General features: G+C 34.6%; 1 protein-coding gene across 4 annotated transcripts in view; it reads left to right on the top strand.

The window, feature by feature from the left end:
• The first annotated feature begins 2,369 nt into the window (after positions 1-2,369).
• Positions 2,370-23,922, top strand: part of Mvb12 (multivesicular body subunit 12-like Mvb12) — a 32,798-nt gene continuing 11,245 nt past the window's right edge. The window contains exons 1-2 of one of the 4 annotated variants that reach the window (XM_085947118.1): positions 2,370-2,869; positions 5,123-5,496. In XM_085947118.1, the coding sequence (XP_085803244.1) occupies positions 5,244-5,496 (253 nt within the window). In that variant the 5' untranslated portion in view covers positions 2,370-2,869; positions 5,123-5,243. The remainder of the gene's footprint in view (positions 2,870-5,122; positions 5,497-23,922) is intronic. The other 3 variants (XM_085947120.1, XM_085947119.1, XM_085947121.1) reach the window with 3 other exon arrangements.

Raw genomic sequence — 23,922 nt, 5'->3', positions numbered from 1 at the left:
ACCATCCTTCTCTTTAAATTACTTTGTAATGGTAATGAATACATCATTCATATGCTGTAAAAATAACAATCTAATTATCTCCATATATTTAAATATAGGATTATGAAATTTGTTTTTCGTCTCCTGAACATTTGGTCTATTCGACAAACCAATCCTACAGCGACGACATAACTACCTACAACTTATTAGATTAGTATTCAAACGTTTTTTGATTCACAATACCTTTAGTATACAATTCAACATTAAAAAACCTAGCAACTACGTCTCACTGCTGATTAAAAATTCATTATACTTCTACATAATATCTTTTGCCTCATTACTGATGATGATCAGTGAATTTACAAGCATTGTCAACAATCTCCTATCTGGAGCGATCCTGTGCTAATCTTGTTGCCTTTCGTTATCGTTAATTCAGTCACTCCATCTAGAAGACACACTTTTGTGACCTCCTCCCTTAGAGATCACTCTTCTCTCCAGGCTACTCAGATCTCTTCTTAACACGTGACGGAAGCATTGAATCTCTTGCAGTTAGCCGAGAGACGTTCTATGATGCTGCCAAGATCTTCCAGTATAGAGACATTTGTATGTCTATTGAATTTTCTGAAAGTCCAGGTTTCAACTTCTACACTATAGGACGATTGAGATTATTTGCGTTTTAACCAGTCTTTTTTTTGTGGTATTTGTGGTGCTGCGATTTTCCCATATCGGTGAGACAACTCAGCATTCTTAAAAATTACAATTCTTTGCAGCTACCATTGTCATTGTGGCTTGAACTGAGTTATATGAAATCGCTCACTCGTTCCAAATGGTGAGAACAAGCTTGTCAATTCCATCAACAATAATTAATTTGATCATAGATTCGTTAATGCTTGGGCTGAATTCAGCGCATGCTTTTTCAATCTGCCGAAAGATGTTACACATAATATAATATTATCATACACAAATTCATTATCCAGTATTCAACAAAAACATTAACCAACACTTGCAGTGCTGTGTTAAAATTTTGAAACTTGTGACAATACATCAGCCCGTTGAATTAAGATGCATGGAATTAGTACATTTTTAAAATACCCTGGGAATTAATCGCAGCACTGAATTGAAAACATATCTGTGTCTTATACAAAATATCCTTATTTGAAAATATATCTGTGGCTTATGGTGGGTGGCTTTATAATTTTTAATTTTCCTAATGACTTCATATTGAAATTTAGCTTAGGTAAGTATGATAATATTATTTTGATTTATCAATAATTTTTATCATTGAGACTTGGCTGAAAGGTATTCTAATTGGATGGATACACTGCCAACTGCAGTAGGTAACTCAAATTGTTATTTACACGTCATAATACCTACTCAATAAATTTTATTGCTTTAGATTTTTGGTGCTGTAATTATTTAAATTAGCCATTTTACTATGATGCTAGTCTAGATCGTGAAAATAGTCATAAAATACAGAAACCTATTATTAGCTTTTTTCTTGAGTATGGATCAAAGAGATTGGGTCTTTCAATCTCTTTGGTATGGATGGTGTTCTATGATATTAACAGTGGTAGATAAGCAGTAACGTCCCGTGGGGGTAGGCAGATTGAGCGTCGCTTGGGGGCGGCATTTACTCGAAGGGCGGCAAATCAAGGAGAATCATTTGGAATTTTTATAGGCCTATAGGCCGACGCATAAGCCGCGCAGTCATCGTGGGTATATCGAAAATATCTTTCCATTAAAAAAATCAGTTCACTGGTTTTATCGGGTCCGCCATATCTAGTTTACTTCCGTTGCCCTTGATGACCAGAAACGACACGTGCAGATTTGCGAATAATTAGTCTGATATTTTGTTAGTAATGTATCCATACAACACATTTTTTAGATATTCGACTCATGAAAGGATGATAAAAATACTGTAAGTATAAAATAATGAGGCGGCATTTCGGGACTGGCTAGGGGCGGCATTTTATCTTGGGACGTCACTGTAGATAAGGTATTGGCTCATTTAGAAAATAAGGAAGTAGAGCACTCATAATATAATATCAAATAAATATAATCAAGATAGAAGACTAGGCACCGTCCAATCTCTTTGGTAATTATTAGTGTTACAGATAAAAAGATAATTATTTTAATTAATATAAATCTCTGTTTAGGAATAACTTTCGCTATCATTATTTATATTATCCATCTACCCACTTACATGCTGATCGATCTATTTTTTTTTAAATACGTAGGTATTTTCCGAACGCAATTGGTAAAACCCAAAGATCACCGATTTAAGTATCACCATTTGCAAATTCTTGTATTGACGAATAATACAACGTATTTCGCCATATATATATATATTTTTTTAGTGTGGACAGTTATGGCAACACTAGTGATTTCTTGCTGTCAAAATATTATTTTACTTTCAGGCTGGCTAGGCTGGCTAGGCGGAGTGTGCGTTGTGTTTGTGATTGTTATTGTGTCACGACTTTTTATTATGCCTCAGTTTTAATAATATTATGCCGTGACTGACTTTATTTACATCCTGGGGCATACGTGTGGCTATCGAGAAATTATCAGTTAACGCGAATAAATTATTTGCTAGTTTGTGCACCTTGGTGGACGTTTTTGTGATTTCTAGTGATTCCAGTCAACAAAGAATAGTCGGCGTTTCATTTTTCGAACGTCGCGCTTACGATGACCGGTAGAAAATATATGATTTTGAAATCGTCTGACTGTTTTTATGTTTTGACCGGTCTAATAACAAATGTGCCAAGTGATTAACGTATTTTAATATGGTTTAATGCGTTTTCTTGACGCATTAAACGGTCTGAGAAGAAACAAAAGGTTGTTCACATGACTATTGTTTTTTAGTGCTTCATGGGAGTCTGCAATACAATAGGTATTGACAATTATTACGTTTCTTGCGTGAATGATTATGACGTGCTACTTTCATACATAAATAATTAAAGAAATGTCCTATTCTGAAGAATCGTGGGTAGATAGCATGCATAAGTGAAGGATCGCGACCGGTGGGTGACGACGGTCGAGGCTGTTTTAATTGATTGAGATAATTAAATATACTTAAGTACTTACCCATTTGCAAATTCATACTAATATACCCTGAAAGCAAATTTTGACACAGATTTATTGAAAATTTACCATTTTTCTGTACTTACAGGTTGACGAATTAACTTCTATAATGTAAGGAAATTGTCGACGAACACAATAATTTCATTGCAATGTGATCATTTTTAATACTCGGCAGCATTGTGTAAAATTTAGATGAACAATCAATTTAGATTGACACGGTCAGTGTCAGTGGCGCACCCAGGATTTAATATTGGGGGGGGGGGCTAAGGAGGATAATGTAAATTAGTCCCATAGGATCTTTTTCTTCTTTAAACCCTAATTTCTCGTTTATCGGCCTTGTGTCTATTGCACTCGGTGTACCTATACCATGGTCCCCACATCCTGAAACGGGCCCTTAGGATAGGATATTTGGCGGGCCCCCTACCTACCGCGAACATTAAAAGCAGTGTAAAACACTACATTAACGTTTTTCAAATTGTGTTTTAGTTCAAATTAAGGGTACTCATACAGTGAATTATTGGCGATTTTTGATACATCTACTTTAATAATGGAGCTGTCGAGTGTTGGCACATAATAATCAAAAAATATATTGCATAATTACATAATTGAAAATGTTCATGGCTATGAAGTATAATAGCGCTTTTTTTATTGTTAAAGCTAATGCATGATGTGTGTTTATCTCACTTATCTGGTCAACCCGACACGCCGGGCCCCCCACAGCCCGGGCCCCCAGGCTAGAGCCCTGTCAGCCCTCCCCAGCCATTACCTACACCACTCCGGAATTCGGGTGGACACCGAGAATTTTTTGACAGTTCCATTAGGGATTGGGTTTCTTGGTTTCTAAAAAAACCTGACATTAGTGTTTCGAAATTTTTGTGTTAGAAATTAAAATCTAAGAAATTTTTCTGAAAAAGGTGCTGGAGAATTACAAATCATTTTTTTGCCGTGTTTTTATTTGTCTTAGCCCAAAAGTATAGTTTATCGGCTTTCAATTTCATTGTTTAAAATCATTCTGATAATTTTGGGGGGTGCCAGGGCCCCTTGCCTACCCCCCCCCTCCCCCTGGGTGCGCCACTGGTCAGTGTCAAGGGGTATTAATTTTAATATATACTTATTATACCTGAATAATATACCTAGTTATCGATTAATTTTGATAGTTATTTTTATAATGTGATATTTTGACTAATATAATGCTATGGCAGGTTACCTAACTAACTGTTACGAAAATTTAATACCTGTAATCCTGCCAGCCAATGTTGAAGAATTCCATTGAAGCCAGTGTTGCCATATTTTTCTATGGTGATTATAGTACAAAGGCGTAAAAATTATAGTATTTCTGAAAAACATATAAGTAGTACACGAACATTTTTCGTCTTGAATCCTTTAAAATTATAGTAATTTGGTATATTTGGTGTAAAATTATAGTATTTTACATTTTTCGCGAAATCAAAATTATAGTATTGTACTATAATTATAGTACGGTTGGCATCACTGATTGAAGCTATCAATCTGTAATATTATTTTAATAATAGAATAGCACCATGTCTTTCGTTTTAATATCGCATGTCTAATGCACACGGGGAATCTATTAAGTCTCATCACAGATACCTCTCATTCATTAATAGACCGTCGTTACTGTGCAGCACTTAGTTTGTGCACCAAGCCATGACGTGTGTCTACAATTCTAAGTATTATATATTATTAAACAAAACATTCATACATACTACAGAAACCAAATTAAAATCACATCACAATGTTATCATGTGCCTAATAATTATTGCTTTTGTATACAAGATTCTTTGACCTCATTTCCTTCTTCCAATAATAAATAATATGTAAGGGCTAAGAAACTGCTGCAAATCAACACAGTCCGCAATGCGTCAACGCAGGTTTTACTTGATTCTAAATGTATCCAATTTGAATCAAGTAAGAATCACAACAGTTCACTTAAATTTGCTATAAATTGCAGCAACGTGTATCGTAGCCCTTTGGAGTATACCTATATCATGTTTTATTTCATGCCAACTTTCATCCATCATTAAATAAAAAAATTCTGATCTAGATCCATTACTTACACATTTTCTTGAAACTTGTGTGATAAAGAAAATCTTAATATAAAATAAGTGGTTGATAATTGGAGCACTGAGTTATATTATATAGTATTGGTGAAACTCATAATAACTATGTCGAGCTCAAAGACAACGACCAAGTTCTACATGGAGCCACACCTCGGCGGGGTGATGGGAACGTTGAGTGAAACACTGCCTGACGAGAGACCCATCACTGACATAGCTGTGGTGGAACACGCCAACAAGTGTCCCGCTGGATTCTGGCCAGTCATGAAGACCTATGACGAAGACTCTGATGCTGATCTTTGGAGACAGTCCATCATGTTTAAAAAGACGTGCCGCTATCTGTGCCTCTCCAAGTCTGAGGGTGAGTGATTTTATTTTTTCAGCGGGTGACCGATGACAAGCTATTTATTTTTTAAAGAGAGAAAAACAACTTTTCACTATTACATTGGGAAATTATAGAACATACACAACAAATAATTCATTCATTGTTGGCACTATTATTCAAGGTGAGTCTTATGCCGTGTCCACACTGGCAACAAGTTGCTGTCAACCTCATTAAATTTTACGATAATTATCATAATTGCTTAAGAAACTATACGATAATTATCGTAAAATCTAAAGAGGTTGCCAGCAACTTGTTGCCAGTGTGGACCCGGCATTAGCCACCTATAAGAGACAACTCCAATCCCCACAGTTTGCTGCAAACTGCCTCAGTCTCAGAGATCTCAATCAACCCAGGTTTCCTGACCCTCTTTTCCCCTTTTGGTCTATAAACGACTTCCTGATCAGTCAAATAAAATAATTAAGATAACAGTATAATAATATTAAAATACACGTATTTACAAACAAGAAAATATTAAAAAGTATGGCAAGTTAATACACTGCTTGGAACGATGAAACAATTCATGAGCAGTAACTCAGAAAGGAGAGAATCTATTAATTTTAGTGTTCAGCCGGACAAATTAATACAAACATCACTTCCTTAGCACTCTCACTTGATATTATATAATCAGTAAATCCACTGACTACCTTCTTGAGGGATTATACCTATTACAGTGATAATTATAATAGCACGCCATATGAGGCACCCCTAGACGAAGTGCGTTGATTGTTTTGCAAAAAGTTGTGGCGTTGTGGCTTACGGAGCTTGACAAACTCATTTCACATTTGAAAGTTGTACCTATTATATTAATTAAACCATTGTCTGGACTGGCCATTAGATTTGTCTTATTTACCTACATTGCTAGATTATCTCTCAGGAAAAGATATTAATGTTATTAGGTATTATCAAACAATCTTATGAATCCATCTTTTGTTATTCTTTTTGGTTTCATAACATTGCAGCTTTCCTGGAAAATATATAATAATATGAAAAATTAATAAAATATTTCATTACTAAGTAGCAGTGGCGAAGGGTGGAGATAGGCTGTGGAGATCCAACAAAAATGATGTATGCTTTGTCAGTCATACTTATTTGTTTACTAAGAATACAACTTGCAGATGGTTTTTAAAATTCGATTAAGTCTTGCCTAAACCAAACCACGATAGATATTAAGTACATAGTTTAAAAATATTCTTCTATCATGGTTTGTTCAGACAGGGTTGGGGACAGTCATTGAATACATATAAAAAAACAAACCGGTTTTGTTTTTAGTTCAAGTATGACTGACAAAGTTTATTATGCATTTCTTTCTCGGATCTTCACAGCCTATCTCCACCCTTCGCCACTGCTAAGTAGATACCCCATCGCCTAGAGTTATCGTTATCACCATTAAATTGGTATGTTTTTACTTGAAGTAAGTACATTATTTTATTATATATGTATGTTGTGCTCTTCCCAACCTTTTTATACCTACGAACCGGTGAAAATAGGAGAAATATTTTGCGGACCTCTAACGCAGATATAACAACTATTATCTATTCTATATACCTATATAGATTTTTTATTAAATTTTATATTATAACAGATTAGATAAATACAACAGACATACCTAGTAATATTATAACAGTCTGATTGCGAATACAAAAAATATGCGCATGGCCTGCCTTATCCCACTGATTATTAATTCATAGATTGCGTTTTAGAAGATCCTCATTTACAGAGCAATAACGAAAGTTTTGAGCTGTCGCTTTTCAATGTTGACTTTCCAGAGTTAAAAAAAAAAACAAATACCTAGTAGGATCCTTTCTAGACCGCGCTATTATTGACTCAGACAAGGAGCCGTTTTGTGGTAAACACCTACATCTATCCACTATCGTTGCAAATAAGTAACAAAGATAAAGATTTGAATTAGTGGTTAAATTATTGACTCATTAGTCACTGTATTCAATCTATAGTAAAGTTGTATTCAATACCTACCGGCAGTGACGTCCCTAGATAAAATGCCGCCCCTAGGCAGCGCCAAAATGCCGCCTCACTTTTTTACACATTATTTTTATCATCCTTTCATGAGTCAAATATCTAAGAAATGTGTTGTATGGATACATTACTAACAAAATATCAGACGAATCATTCGCAAATCTGCACGTGTCGTTTCTGGTCACCAAGGACGTCGAAGGGCAACGGAAGTAAACAAGATATCGCGAACCCGACAAAACCAGTGAGTTGAATTTTTTAATGGAAAGATATTTTCGTTATTACTAAGTTTAGTTAGCTATTTCTATATATTCCAAATGATTTTCCTCGATTTGCCGCCCTTAGAGTAATTGTCGCCCCCAAGCGACGCTCAATCTGCCTACCCCTACGGGACGTCACTGCCTATCTTGTCTGCGTTCACTCTTCACGAAATAAGTTTTTGCACCAAGATCTTTTGATTGAAGACACCGACGTCATATTCCTACCTAATTCTTAGTAAGGAAAAAAAATCATCAATTAGGTAATTATTCAGACGAATTATGTATGCTTTCGTTTTATTTCTAGGACTCTACTAAATTTATTTACAGCCTGGGCATAATAATTATTGATCTCCAGCGTCAGCGTCGTAGTTATAAAATTTCTTGAAAAGAGAAGTCTAGAAAATATTGGCCACCTTATTTCAATTTTTTATAACAAACCGTTCAATGTTAATATACGAGGGTGGGTCAATAATTCCTTAGAAAAAAGCATTAAAACAGTTTTTATTTTTGTAATTTTTTTTTATTTCTCAACATAATCTCCTTGGAGCTCAATACACTTGGTTAGACGTTTCTCAATTTTTTTTAAACCGTCAGAAAAATAAGTTTTCGGAAGGTCCTCAAAATAAGCATTTGTCCGATCGATGACTTCATCATTTGAAAAAAAACGTTGTCCACTTAGCCATTTTTTTAAATTTGGGAAAAGGAAAAAGTCACTGGGGGCTAAATCTGGCGAATACGGTGGGTGGTCGACCAATTCGAACTTCAATTCTTCAATTTTAGCCATTGATCGTAAACATGTGTGAACACGGGCATTGTCCTGATGAAAGAGGATTTTTTTCCTGTTTAAATGAGGCCGTTTTTCTTCAATTTCGTTTTTTAGCTGGTCCAATAAAAATGCATAATAATCCCCTGTTATTGTTTTTCCTTTTTCCAAATAGTCAACGAAAATAATTCCACGTGCATCCCAAAATACAGTAGCCATAACCTTACCAGCTGATTTTACGGTTTTCGCCTTCTTTGGACATGGTTCGCCTTTCGCAATCCACTGCTTTGACTGTTCTTTCGTCTCGGAAGTATAGTGGTGTATCGATGTTTCATCTACGGTCACAAAGCGACGAAAAAATTCATCCGGATTGCGTTGCATGAGCGACAACAGGGCTTTAGAGGCCACCACCCTATTGCGTTTATTGTCGACTGTGAGCAAACGCGGCACCCATCTTGCAGAAACTTTTTTCATGCCCAATTTGTCATGTAAAATAGAAATGACGCTACCTTTTGAGATCCCTGTAACCTCAATTATCTCACTCAACTTTAATCTTCGGTCACTTAACACCATATCGTGGATTTTATTGATCATTTCTGGTGTAGTCACGTCTACAGGACGTCCTGAGCGTGGTTCATCCTTTGTTGATGTACGACCACGTTTAAATTCTTTTAACCAGTTATAAATAGTTGCAAGTGAAGGAGCAGATATGCCGTGAACTAAATCCAACTCATTTTTTATTTCCTTTGCTGTTAACCCTTTTATATTAAAATGTTTAATAACAGCTCTAAACTCAATTTTCTCCATTTTTGTAAACAAGCAATTTTTTTTTTAAATGTACGAAAATAAAAAACAACAACCCGACCAATCTGATTGAAACTTCGCAGCATACTGAATCGGTAGTGCCGCTGCATGAAAACAAACCGCTTACAGTACTAGTCGCGCCACCTGTCGGCTTTTCTAAGGACTTATTGACCCACCCTCGTACCTACTAATAATATATCGTACTGGCAATGTGAAATTTATTGTTATCTGTCGATTAATGATCGGCATACAGTTCAAACATAATACTACATAATATGAGGAAAAGTTGACATATAAATAGTTCCGTGAACATATTCCAACAGTATTATAAAAGCCATACATTTTCATCCACCAGTTGAATTTGCTATTAAAAATTTATCCTCCCGGTTTAGGTTTGTAACATTTTTCGGCTTTTATCGGGATTCTTGACAAATACTTCTTTTACGAGATAATCCCGGCCAACTTGTTGTACGTATGCAGTTGGCCGTATCATAATCATGGCCCCCCACATCCTGAAGCGGGCCCCTCTACCTATCGCCAAGGTTAAGGGCAGTATGCTTTTCGACAGCTGTAGTGTTCCTCAAATGGTTTCCGCGTAACCCAGAGTTAAGGTTTTTCTGTGTATTTTCAGCAATTTAAAAAAAAAATCCAGTTGACTTATTGAGGTTTCGGCATTCACCATTTATTATTATGAAGCACTTATTGCGACCTCCCTTTGTAGCAGCCAGGTAACATGCAACCCTTCGCCAGGACTAAACTAAAATTCTATACGTGAATTATCATTTAATCATATCACACCAAATTGCATCGCACAGCCATGTATTTTAAATGTAAATATTCCTTGACTTTTTTTTACTATTCGAGCGAATTTTTGGTTTGTATTTTTCTCTCGTAACTGGTCGACCCGCCACGCCGGGCCCCCCTAAGCCCGGGCCCTCAGGCTAAAGCCCTGTCAGACCCCCACTTGTGGGGGCCATGATCATAATTCACAGTGAACGGAAATATGATGTATTCGGGTGGTTTATATTGCGTATTTCAATATGTACTTTATTTCATGTTATCTCAATATTATACACCATCTGTTGCCGGTATTATAAATAGCTCACGGTAAACTGTGATACGGCGAAATATACCTAACCGAGACAGTTGGCGACCCTAGCATATTGTAGACTCGATAATTTAATTTGTAAGCGTCCTTTAGTTTTTAGTCGTGGTTAGTAAAAGTTTTTAACTAAATGTCAGTCACCAATATTCACTACTTAGTCACTAATTTTTCATCCATTGTTTTATTGAATGAATGATGAAATGAATTTAATTTTTTTATCATTGAAGTAATATTATTCATTAGGTAGGTATCTAAAGTGATATTATGATTGTGACAAGATGCAAAATTTGGTGCCAGTTTGTGTAATATCGAAACAGACTAAAGACCTTTTTTTTTAACCAGTAAATGCCAACTACACAAGTTTTTAATAAAGATAATACTGTGCAGGTTCATACATATTTATGACAGAATTGTAATTATATATTCATGTTTTGTGGTCAGTGATCACCTGATCACTGTGATCAGACTGATCACCTTGTTTCTCACAGTAAGGTAATTTGCGTTCGCTGGCTGACCGGCGTCTTCCAATTTTTGTGTTACACAACAATAAAAAAAAAACATGAATATAAAACAAAGTATTAAAATTTGAGTTCTCCCAACTGACAATATGTAAACAAACAATACACAGTGTGGTCGGTAAACAGTATAGGTAGATAGATATATAAGTAGTTGTGGACTTCAAAGTTACAGAAGAGAAAAATAAAGGCACCCAGTTCATTATTAATTGACCCTAAAGACTAAAGAAATGAATACACAGACCAGTCCTCTTTGCGAAAATTATGTTTGCAAACATCCTTATTATTTTCATTCGTTTCCTGCCTGAGCTTTAAAATTAAAAACACTCTTACATACAAGTAAGTTGGCAGGCAGTGGTTTGCAACCATCTCAGGAATAATTTGTTTTAGTTGAATATATCGATGAAAGTTTCCCAGTATATATTATTATGTAAAGTTTTTTTAAGTGTGATATACCTACATAGTGGCGGCTCGTCCATATGCACTGCGATACTGCAGCACCCCCAAGCAAATTGAGACAAATGTAATATTATACTATACATAAATTATGTATATTATATGAAAATATCAATATTATTAAGCGTGTAATCAGCTCGCCCGCGCATCGATACATCCAATGTCCAATAATATTAGCATACACCGCGGTAGGTACTTGATTTTGCACAGTACCGATTTCAATATAATATTCTCGAGTCGGCGAAGGAGGGCGCGGGCAGCGGTGCTCGCAAATGGAAGCCTAATCGGTACTGCGGATCAGACAGTCAGATTTCAGTATTTCTCCGTTTCTGCGTCGCGCGTGAGCACGCGACGCAAATATAGCTATAATGTTTTATTAACATTGTTGAAATTTATTTCTGCAAGCAATTTATGCAAAGTTCTTTATTTTAATTATCAATATAATTAATTATTAATATTTAATTTTGATGTTAATAGTAAAATATAATCCAAATAAAAGTTTATTTTTAATCAACCGCAGCACATATACGTGTGGAGAAATATGGACCAAACTATTTTTCAACGAATAATTCACAAGATTTGACAATGTAACATTCTTTATTGAACATAGATAATTTGAAAACACTTCAGAGAAATATATAGCCACTATAAAAAATATTTTTGTAAAAAATACGACGCACCGGTGTGCCTACCAGCTAAGCTACATGCGTCCTATCTAATTGAGACGAAATCAATCAATATTTTTTTTACTGAAAAATATGTTATTTTCAATAGTTGCGTCTGTATCATAATATGCATTAAAGTTTGTCCCTTAAATGAAACACGTATTCAGTCTTAGAAGACAGTTGGCGCGCTTTGTGTGCTTTCGGTTTTATGGCCAGTCACAAAATATTTTTTATTTTTTTTTATTTATTAAGGAAACAAACAGTTACCAGAAACAACAAATTCCCTCGATTTCAAAATCTTGTCCATGGCAACTGGCTTTCACATTTATTTGCGGCGTTCAAATACTCGTTCTTCGATCACCATGCCAGAACCTAAGTATTCATTCCTAAAACAGTTTGTTTCTCCAAATAATTCCATTGTCCAATAGTTTTAAGAATTCATAAATTTTAATACCTACTTAATCATATTATCACAGAACAATAAAGCGAGGGAACCGTAAAAGGGTTGGCTAAATAAATTGTTTGACACCAGCTGTCAGTGTTTCCGGCCAGCCCATCGTTTATCGCTCGCTATTTTTTTCTGTTTATTTCGTCTGCGTTTCAAATTTAAAAGTAGTGGTGTTTGTTATTTCACCATTTGCGAATTTACACAACAGTAGGCCATTGTTTTGTGGGAATTTAGGTTAACGCAGTTACCCTCAAAATGGGTGACATCGCTGTCTGTGCACTCATGTCATTTTTTCGTTAAGTATAATATTTATGAAGGATCCCTAATAAGTAATAACGTATTATACTAGCAATACTTAACTAAGTAGGTTCGATTTTCCGATTTTTTTTGTTACTTCCTTGAGATTCGAAGATTGATGAATTCAAGATTTTTTTCGAGAATTTCGAGATTGGTTTATTGATTTCTCGAAAAATATTTCTACATATTTCCTTTTTTTTATTCATCTGGGCCAATTTTTTTGCTGGACGAATCCGCCTGACATCAAATTTGAACGATTTTTTAAGTTTTTCTTGCGTACAAAAAATCACTGGTGAGTTTCGAAAATTCTTTTTAGCTTTTCTTGTCCAATACAATGTTTACTGACGAATAAGATATGTATTCCGTTCTGATTCAAAGGCAATTGCTTTTTTTCCTCAGAATTTTAGAGTTCCTTTTTCCGTTTCAAATTCCTTTTGTTATTTTTTCCTAGTTACAGTTTCTCGAATTTTTGAGATCATTGACGATTTTTTGAGAAATAAGAATGCCTCGAGATTCGAGATTCACATTTTCTTCTCCCTTCTCGAAAATTCTTATTATAAAGAGATTGCTGTTTGAGAACCGCTTTGCTAGTCATCTACTAATCAGTAGATCCTTTTAACCATCTAACCCATCAAAGACTGATAGCGCAGGCATCCCGCTGTTATCTTTGAACATTATAGTGTTCTCTTTTTCTGGGGCATTTCTCAATACTAACCAGGACATCTATTAATTAGTTTTGTAATCGCGAGCTGGTCTTTCTATTTCTAATTTGACAAGAATACCTCTTGGAGACTCGTCAAACCGTTACCTAATCCATTTACTTACTGAAAGGTGGGCAGGTGATACTCTTTTATCAGGAACTTTTATACGTGTTAATAATACGAAAATATGTTAAACCAAGTACACAATTGTTAGATAGTGTTATCGATATTTACCACTGCGAAATCATTATACCTAGGTTTTTATCACCTGTGTCAACTAGCTATAAAATCAAAATGAGAAACAACTTCATAAAGTTCGTCGCAGCGGATCACACAGAGGTGATTCGTAAGTCGCTGACACGATAAAATAGTTATTCTAACTTAATATCCCATCATTTCATTGGTTTTGATTGGAGAATAACAGGTCTGAACACTTTTTTCTTTTCTTAAAACGACGAGGTCAAAGGGTTGTCACGACCATCTAAACTTGCATTGTAGCCTCTACTGCGTACCTACATGTAATTTAAAAGTGAGCTCCGTTACCAACACTTGATTAACTTAATTGTTCGGCATTTTGACAAACTTTATTATTTTTGGTTGTCTTCATATTGAGCGGGTACTTTGGTCTAGGACGATTTGGCACCGGACAACTGGACGCCACGGAATTCGAAAATAAATATACGTTAGGTAAAAAATATTTTATATTATTATTTATACTTCAATGATCATATTATGATTTAATAGTTGGTAAGAATGTAAATATGCAGACGTAAACAATGATTTAACCGTGCATATGTTTACGTTCCAACGAAAAAAGAGTTTTTTATTTAATATAAAGCCTTAGGCATGGTAATTCTCAATCCGCGATAAAGAATACATTATGTTAAGAGTAAAATGAATTCAAACTACTAAGTAGTAGATAGAAACTGATTAAAATACCTCGTCTACACGTGTCTACGACAGTGCGGCGTCCAATTGTCCGGAGGCCAGTCGTCCCATTCCCGGTACTACGTCTTTGGATTCTGGAAGATAATACAGTCAGCGTACCGTTACACGAACTTTGTATTTATTGCATCTATATTACACGTCTCTCATGTCAGTATCCGTACTATCTGTGACATATTATATATTTTAGTACGTAGGTACATCGACTTGAATGACAATTTTTACAGAATGAAAGCTCGCGCTCACCAGCCGTTGCGACGTGTATTTAGCGGCTGGTAGTCGTAGTGGACGCAAGCTCTAACACTGTACATTTCGGTTCCTTGCACAAAATATATCCATCTATTTAACATTAAAATTTATATTCATATGTGACATATAATATAACAGAAATTACGACTCCCTCTGTAGAATACATTACTCAGTCATGTATGTACCTATGCGCTTGGCCACAGTGGTCGGGCGGGCAGCGGTGTGTACAACTCAAACGTATAAACGTATGTGAAATGCCCAAAAAAGCCACTCTCTACGAACATATTTCACATACGGTTATACGTTTGAGTTACGCACGTCGCTGCCGCGCCACCGCCCGCCCGACCACTACGTTCTAGCACTATAATACCATACTTCCTTGGGAGGGGGCGATTGTAGGGAATTATCAATGTGCATACATAATTTGTTGGTAGGAACGTAATATTTTTAAAAACCGTTATTACCTTTTTCCAAATCACATTTTGTTTAAAAAAAAAAAACGACACTGATAACGTTTATCGATTCAAAAGTAAAACAGCAGTACATTTTCCCACAATGACTTCGGAATTGGACTGACTAATCGCTTCCTTCGCACTTTTATGCATTTATGTTAATTCTAGATTTTTTAAAGTTAAAAATAACAACGACATCATTTTATATAATATTAACGTGATTCAATATTATCGTTTGTACCGTAATATTGATGAGATCCCACTATTCCACTGCTTCTTCTATTTTGTAGTTATATTATACCTACTACATTAACCCGACGCCAGGTTATACTTAATCGTGACAAAAATTACGTTAAATTTAATCACACTAAGTACTTATTACAGACTCTTACGTGTCCGTAACATACTGTAGTCCCGGATCGTGGGAAGATATGTGCATCATGGCTAATAACCTTTAAGAAATGTTGCATTAAATTCTCATACTATTGATAAGACAGTCGATGTGACGGTAATTCATGTTATAGTGGGAGAGTGAAATGCAGAGTGAAAGATCAATTGATTCGGTAGCTTCCGTGAGAAATATACTGATGTAGGTACTATTTCTAGGGATTAGGTATAACATCCTGAACAAAACTTGCGTGTAATTTCTGGATTAGTTATTCGCGATCCCGAGATTGGCGAAATCATTATAATATTATGATAGTTTGATTATTTTTTTCCAGTAGTAACTACCAAAGTAGATAATATATTAAAATCTATATTTTTTCAGATTTTGAGAAAAAAATTCTTATGATTTAGTTAATTTAGAAATGTGGCAACATATGCATGTACGGCTGCAAGCGACTGCTGTGGTCGAAAGTACTGGGACGAAGAAGCAAAGTGCAAACTCTATATACCTATAAGAGTTATAAGACCATAAAGACTATGGTTGTGAAACACGGTGCCTAGAAATAAGTTTTTATCAGTCTTTGAAAAAAAAATATTACGGAGAATCTTTGAACCAACTTTATATAATGGGGCCTACAGAAGAAAAAATATCACGAGCTGGACATATTGATGGAATATCAAACCATTGGTAAAATCTGCAAGACGCAGAGATTACGATGGGCGGACCGCATCGAGTAAATGCCTACTGACAGGATACCAAAAATCCTAACCAGGTGGGACATAGCAAAGAGTGCATTTTTCAAAATGACATGTCTTCGTAGCAATCGATACCTAAACCTTAGGCTGCGTAAGTTTGGTTTGCTGATTTGTTCTCTCAATTATTTTCTATGTTTATGGACGGGAAACCAGGAAGCTAATCTTCATTTTTTTGGACTATCTGGATGATGACGGTAGATACGTTGTTCAAAGTATGTGAGCACTGTCAACATTTTAAAAATATATGTGTTTGAGGGTGTTGGCGCTGGATCTTCCAGGAGTGAGGAAGTTTTTGAAGGAAGCGAAGACCCGCCAAATGATGATGATGGTGATGTGTACATGCATCTGTTTATAGTGTCAATTCAATTGTTTGCAGAAATTGTGTGAATTTACAAAAACTAAGTAATAAATTAAATTGAATTGTATATTAACAGTGAGTTGTTTACAAATAACGTGTGCATGTCGCGGGATTTGAATCCGCTACCTCTAAGTAGTGAGGCGATGTAGGTTGACGAATTTAAACCTTTCTAATTGAGATAATCTAAATATTTGACGTTACTAGCTACTGCTAGACTGTTTTGGAAAGATTACGATCTAAATTCTAAAGCTAAAGAAAGTTGAATAAGTCTAGTCGCATTGTCGAATTTAAACTTAAGTAGTAACCAATCCCCGACTTTACATTGCAATGATGGCTAATTGAAAACGAGAAATTCATTCATAACCAGTCCCATACTTTAATTAAATGATACAGCGTTCAATTTAACCACAGTCCATATTATTAGTCTCTCTGTATCCATTGCTCCGTAAATCTCGATCCACAATTTCTACATACATTTGTAGGTACATACTTAAATCCGTGATGTTAATTATACACATCCAAGAATTTACAGCATGAACTATGAGGTACCTACCTAATATTACACTCATCTGTGTTTGTACATATTATGTACTGTAATTACGGTGACCATACGTCCTTTATTTATTACTTATATAGGACTTTCCCTAATTTTAGAGTCTCGTTTTTTCCCAGAAACATACTACTTTCCTTTATTATTTATTTTCTCATTTAAAAACTTCATCAAATCAGTTTTAAAAACCCGTGCACAGTTGCTGTTTACTTGAACTACATAAGGCGTTCATTATTTTCTATTTCTAATAATGAGCGCATTGAAGCAACTCTGGGTGTTTTCAAACATTGCAAGTGGGTCCTCGTGAGCCTGCTAAAAAATATGTAATAAATACGTCCAATTAATGAACGCATGTTAGTAGTTTATGTTTGCTCTCTTAACTCTATAAAGGTAACTTTTGTGCAGTGTAGTGAGGGAGGATTGTGTAAAATAATTTGCAAAATATTATACATGTCGAGATTGGTGTGTGGGTATGGTGTTGAAGTATTGAATCCTGAAAACATTTCAATCAATGCCACCAGGATAACTTCGGTTCTGCTAACAGAGTACCCGATATTTTTAAAACCGCTTGGTAACTGGAAATGAAACATACCCATGTTTGCTATATTACAGACACCCTGAGTCAAAAATGCATTATATACAGTGGAAGTACAAGACTTCTCCCACCCTTAAAAGTGCGAGGTGGAGAAATTTGCTAAGGTTATGGAAACTGTCTTCTAGGGAAAAAATGAATTTTGCTCCTGGAGTAGTACATACTGCACAAATAGCACAATACAATCAACAGAAGGGATTTGCACATATCAAGGAGAAACGTCGTGAAAAGTTTACGTCTACATTTTGCTCCATTTCGAGAACTCGCCGGTGCACATGTCGACGAAGGATAAAACTGCCGGCGTGGGCTTTAGGAGCTAAAACATCTACCGTATAGTGTTGCTTTGACTCCCTCGGATTACTTCCTGCGCTGAGTTTGGCCAAGAAATGTCAGCGTTTAGCGACAAGCAGGCGGGTGCCCCTCGTACATACTGAACCACTACACTACGTTTGAGTAGATAACCTCGGAAAATTATTTCTAGTTATGAGAATTATATAGATTTCTACAAGTACCTAGTTGCAGGGAGAATTTCGTTTCATTAAGACATCAACAACGGAAGGAATGATCGGCTAATTATACCATTACAAATAGTGGCTAAGCCGTAATTTCACTACATTTTATCAAAGAAAAAATCAAAAGCAAAATGGCTATTCTCCCATATATATTGAGTTATAAAAATAACGGCAGTTTTGTGAGGTTTTTGGGTACAGTATAAGTTTTATTATATTATTAGACTAGTAAATTGTACTGATCACTAATCTACTTTGACCATTGTTTAAATTAAAAATAATAAAGTAGTTTGGTCTAATTTGAGCAATTGAGTGAAGCCGTTTTCCTTCTTACCTACTCAATAAGTGCAGTTCAAGTATACTGTGTCCACTATTCTTTTTCGTGGAATATCTCATTATTACAACATTTTTCTTAGGTCGTATTCTTATTTGTCCGGTACAAATAGAGTTAAACTAACTTACCGACTAGCTAGACATTTGAAACTTTTAGAATATATCAGAATACGATGTCGATGCATTTTTTAAATACTTTTAGCCATCTTTAAGGGGGGGCATGCTCAGCGTACGTCAAAATGGAGCTTTTATGCTATTTTCAAAGCATGATCCTGGACATTCCTTAAACGTTGTAGATAATCTATTTACATAAATTTGAAGCCTTATTATCCTTTATATTTATTTTAAACATTTGATGACTGCATAAAGTATTTTTATTACATAAAATAGTATTTAGTACCATTTTGATGTACGCTGAGCATGTGGACCGTTTAGTAGAATTGAATTTCTTTTATTTTGTTAACTGTCAATTCATGGTGGAACTGCTGCATTGTATTGTTGTTTTTATTTAATAAAACGCATTTTTTTTAGTACTTATTCCACTTTTAATCAATAGATTAGGACCGGTTTCGTCCGCCTCAGTCCCATGTGGGACATTTTCCACTGAGGCGGACGAAACCGGTCCTAATCTATTGATTAAAAGTGGAATAAGTACTACAAAAAAATGCGTTTTATTAAATAAAAACTATACAATGCAGGTCCACCATGAATTGACAGTTAACAAAATAAAAGAAATCTTGTAATTATTTTATTTATGGTTCAATCTATATGTCACCATGCCAATCAACTAACCCTTCTATATTATGAATTGGGACTGTTGTGAGAGTCAATATTGTGGTAGTAATAGATAACAATAATATGTTACCAATACACGTCCTGTCTGAAAAAAGACAGTAGATACTTAAGGCGAAGTCTTCACTGAGCCTTTTTTAAAGAGGCACCTAGCGGAAAAATACGGAGCTTGCAATTTGAGACATTTTTTGATAATTTACAATTTCAACTGTATTAATGAATAAATATGTATCTGAAAACATTAAAAATAAAAATATTTTTTATTTTAAGTCAAAGACAAACTTACAATTGTAAAAAATGTAATAAAATGTGAATTTGTTCTATCGGTCCGCACCCTATTATTACATATATTTTATAGTCATATTTATTATTAAAATTTAGTTTATTAAGTTTTCTAAGCATCACCTAAGCGATTTTTGACAAATTCATAGTTTTAATATTTTTTATATCTATTTTAAAAAACATCGATTTTTATAAAAAATATAAATGTGTATAACTTGAAATCCTTTTTACTTATATTAATATTAAATATTTTATTTATATTTATAAAAATAATTGATTTGATATAAATAAAAAGGATTTCAAGTTATACACATTTATATTTTTTTATAAAAATCGATGTTTTTTAAAATAGATATAAAAAATATTAAAACTATGAATTAGTCAAAAATCGCTTAGGTGATGCTTAGAAAACTTAATAAACTAAATTTTAATAATAAATATGACCATAAAATATATGTAATAATAGGGTGCGGTCCGATAGAACAAATTCACATTTTATTACATTTTTTACAATTGTAAGTTTGTCTTTGACTTAAAATAAAAAATATTTTTATTTTTAATGTTTTCAGATACATATTTATTCATTAATACAGTTGAAATTGTAAATTATCAAAAAAATGTCTCAAATTGCAATCTTCGTATTTTTCCGCTAGGTGCCTCTTTAAAAAAGGCTCAGTGAAGACTTCGCCTTAAGGGAATCAGGTAAAATTTTGTAGGTATTCTAAAGAATAAATATTTTTATACTTAAACGTCATATTTTACTACTGGGTTTGTTCTTTATTGTAGTTAAGAAAATATGGTCACCCTAATTAAAAGTGTATTCTGGGTACTCTGACTGCGAGATACTGATTACATATCACGCATACTATAGGTTAAAATATCAGAGATACAATATTCTTACTAATTCATATTGGAACCTGGATTGACGAGACATTTTTTATCTGCAGCTACCAGTATACTTGTACCAAAATAGTGGGCTCAAATTGTCAATATTATACCTACGTCTTGTTTTGTGGCCTTACATGTCTTATATCACTATGTGTTAATCAATTTGCCCAATAAACGTCCATTCTTTGGCGTACGACTACCGTACGTGTCGGTTTTATAATAATTTATTTTACCTTATGTAGTGAATGTGTATCAGTGATTCCAAACCTTTCCGGATTGTCACATATCACAATGCCGCCCCGTAGTATTTTTTTTGTATCAAATTGTACATAAATTCATTTCCGCTTACACGACGTTATTCCTATTTATACGTCTATAATATCATATTTAAACGAATAAATGTAAAGAAAAGCTTAAAAAAATAAGTGCTATTTACGTCCACAAACAGCCATTAGTTAAACGCCGCAGGCGAAAACAATGTCATCTCCACGGAATCTTCAGTCAAAGTTGTAGGAATAATAATTCACATTTTTTTCTTTTCTTCCTTATTTTTGCCAGTCCCTTGGAATTGTCTGCCTCTAAGCAACGCATAACCTGTAAATAATAATTGAAAATCTTAATTGAATATTTATTTCCTATACCTACACGATTTATCTTTACATATTTCCACATAATGCTACATTGTCCGAATCGAATTGGGAAGCTTAATGATAAAATGATACACACTTAACAACATCGAATCAATAGTACAGTAAAAACGAAACAATGATGCGGTTCGTCGATTGTATAAGTACGTATACGCGGTCATCGGCTGCCAGGCATTTATTACGGCTCCCTAGTCCCTATACTCACGCACATTATCGACCGACCGCATTATTGTTTCGTTTTTACTGTACCTACCTATCAATCATTGATCTACCTTACCATATATGAGAGGCGTTTAGATTCAAATAGCTTTGATGCGTACTCAATTTCCATCAGTTCAAAACGCATTCGGAGCCATTCATTGGTCAGCGTGCTATTGGTATCAAGTGGTTATCAGCCAATGAGATTATATATCGGGGTTGCCCAAACTGAATGTGGTCAATGTACGATTTTCATTTGTAGGAACGTTTCCACGAGCGTAGCGAAAAAATCAAACCTCATTGGTATTAATACTACCTTTTTGTAATTATGTATAACGTTAGCATGCGAATTTTAAATGCTTTGACAAAAACAAAAGAAACAATGCATTAGATGTTTCTCAACCTTTATTCCTTTATCGCCTCACAAGTAGAAATCTCGTTAACTAGGTTGTTACTGCAATAATATCTATGACGAGATATCTAATCAAGCTAAACTTTACTTTTATCGAAAGCTTTTGCGAGTTCTCGCGGAAACGGGTTGGGAATCACTGAGTTAACGATCGAAATATTTCGTTATAGATTCGGATTATTTTAGACCTGGCAATAAGGTGACTAATAAAATGTTAATAAGGAAACGATAGACATTTCTACCTACGCAAGGTTATTTTATTCGTTCAAAACATTTGGTTTTTTCTGCAAAAAACCCCAAAGATCGGAAGTTGCACTCATTTTGCTTTGGAAGGTTAGTTGGTTGTAATTAACCATATTATAAGAAGCACGTCTCCGATGTTTTGGCACGAATTTTTAATGAGTTTCGCAATTTGAATTTAATATTGTTTGAGCATTTTCCTTCAACTGGGTTTTAACCATGACTTTCATGGTTAATAGTTATTATACTTTATTTTTAGGCTGTCACTGTGTATTCTTCCTCCTGCTTTCTTCAGCATTGGCATTTCGAGAAAATGGCCTTTGCAACGAACCCGAAACGCCTAGGAAAGAATGAGGAATAACCAAAAAATCAAATGCCATAACATAACACTCATAACCATAACTTATGATATTTTTTTTTTTAAATATACCTACACCTACTTTTATTTCTCCAATAGGTACTACATTAATAGTGGGAATGATTATTGAGACTATTCTGTAGTGTTCTGCCTTCTTTCTCTTTTAAATTCTGGCAGTATGTAAACTACTACAAGCCTTTCATCAACCTTGTAAGGAATACTTAATCAACTGGTCTACTTTATCAGCTGTAAACTCTTGGCAATGGTGCCTCGTAAAATATGTAGGTAGGTAGATACTTGCATTCATTTCTTTAGGTCACATTACACGTGTGTTGTAATAGCACTCTCGTCTTGAGGCATGGTTTAATAACTTGTTATAATACCGGTTTTACTTAGTTATGTTTTCCATGCAATATATCAACATTACTTCACTTAATAATATATTGATTGGTTTTCGATTAATATTAAACCTCCATGTTGCGAAGTTCCATATTCAATTCTATCTTCCGTGCCATGCTGTTATGTTTGTATCTGATTAATTATTAGTAGCAAATTGCAATATTATTATTCTGCTGCCTGTAGTTATTTAGTACATCAATGGCCGCTAGAGTATCTCTTTCCAGAAGTTGGTAAAGGTAATACCATTTTCCTCAGCTTGTTTCCAAGTTGAATTTTAGGAACATAACTTGCATGGAAATAGGTGCTCAATACTATTAAAATTTCGCCGTAGATATACGCCAAATATACAATGCCGCGCCCTGTTGATTGCATAATAGTGGGCTTAAATGATCGCTATGCATTGTCAATGTTACATTTCTCTTTATTATTCGTTTCAAATAACTGTTGTATTAAATACGTACATAACTGTGCCATTTCTTTATGTCGTGGATAGTTCTCACACTTAGTTAAAAGATAAAACAACCAATTACTACGACACATACTTAGGTAATATCTAAAAAATCTGAATTTGTTTTTCTACAGTTTTGCCAAAATACCAAAGGATAAAAATGCGTCATGTTTATCTATAAAACACATTAAGTATAATTGAATAACAAAAGATAATGACTAATGTAAATTCATATTATATTATGTATTGCACGATAGAACTTAAAATTGTAAAAAAAAACACTAAATATAACTTTAAAATATATATATATGTAGGTATTCAAAAGATCAATACATGGCTCATTTGAAAATGATTTCAAGCACATGGCCACCGCGGCTGTTCTTGGCGAAGTGCATCCCGGACGTCACTTTTTCGAGCTGTGCAGGCCGTGTATCACGAATAACACGAACAATATTGGCATATATGGCGTCAATTATTACTGGTTTTGGCCCCACAGGAAATATTCCAGGGGTGTCAAGTCGCACGACCTTGAAGACGAATAATTTCCATTTCTCGAAATCAATTTATCGCCAAATTTTGATCCCAATAAGTCGATTGTTGCCGGGCACGTATCGCCACCCTGTTG

The sequence above is a fragment of the Rhyacophila brunnea genome, unplaced genomic scaffold (genome assembly GCF_057557595.1).
Source record: "Rhyacophila brunnea isolate RB1 unplaced genomic scaffold, BYU_Rbru_1.0 scaffold_2, whole genome shotgun sequence".
NCBI lineage: Eukaryota > Metazoa > Arthropoda > Insecta > Trichoptera > Rhyacophilidae > Rhyacophila > Rhyacophila brunnea.
This window is presented reverse-complemented; position numbering and strand designations above follow the sequence as displayed.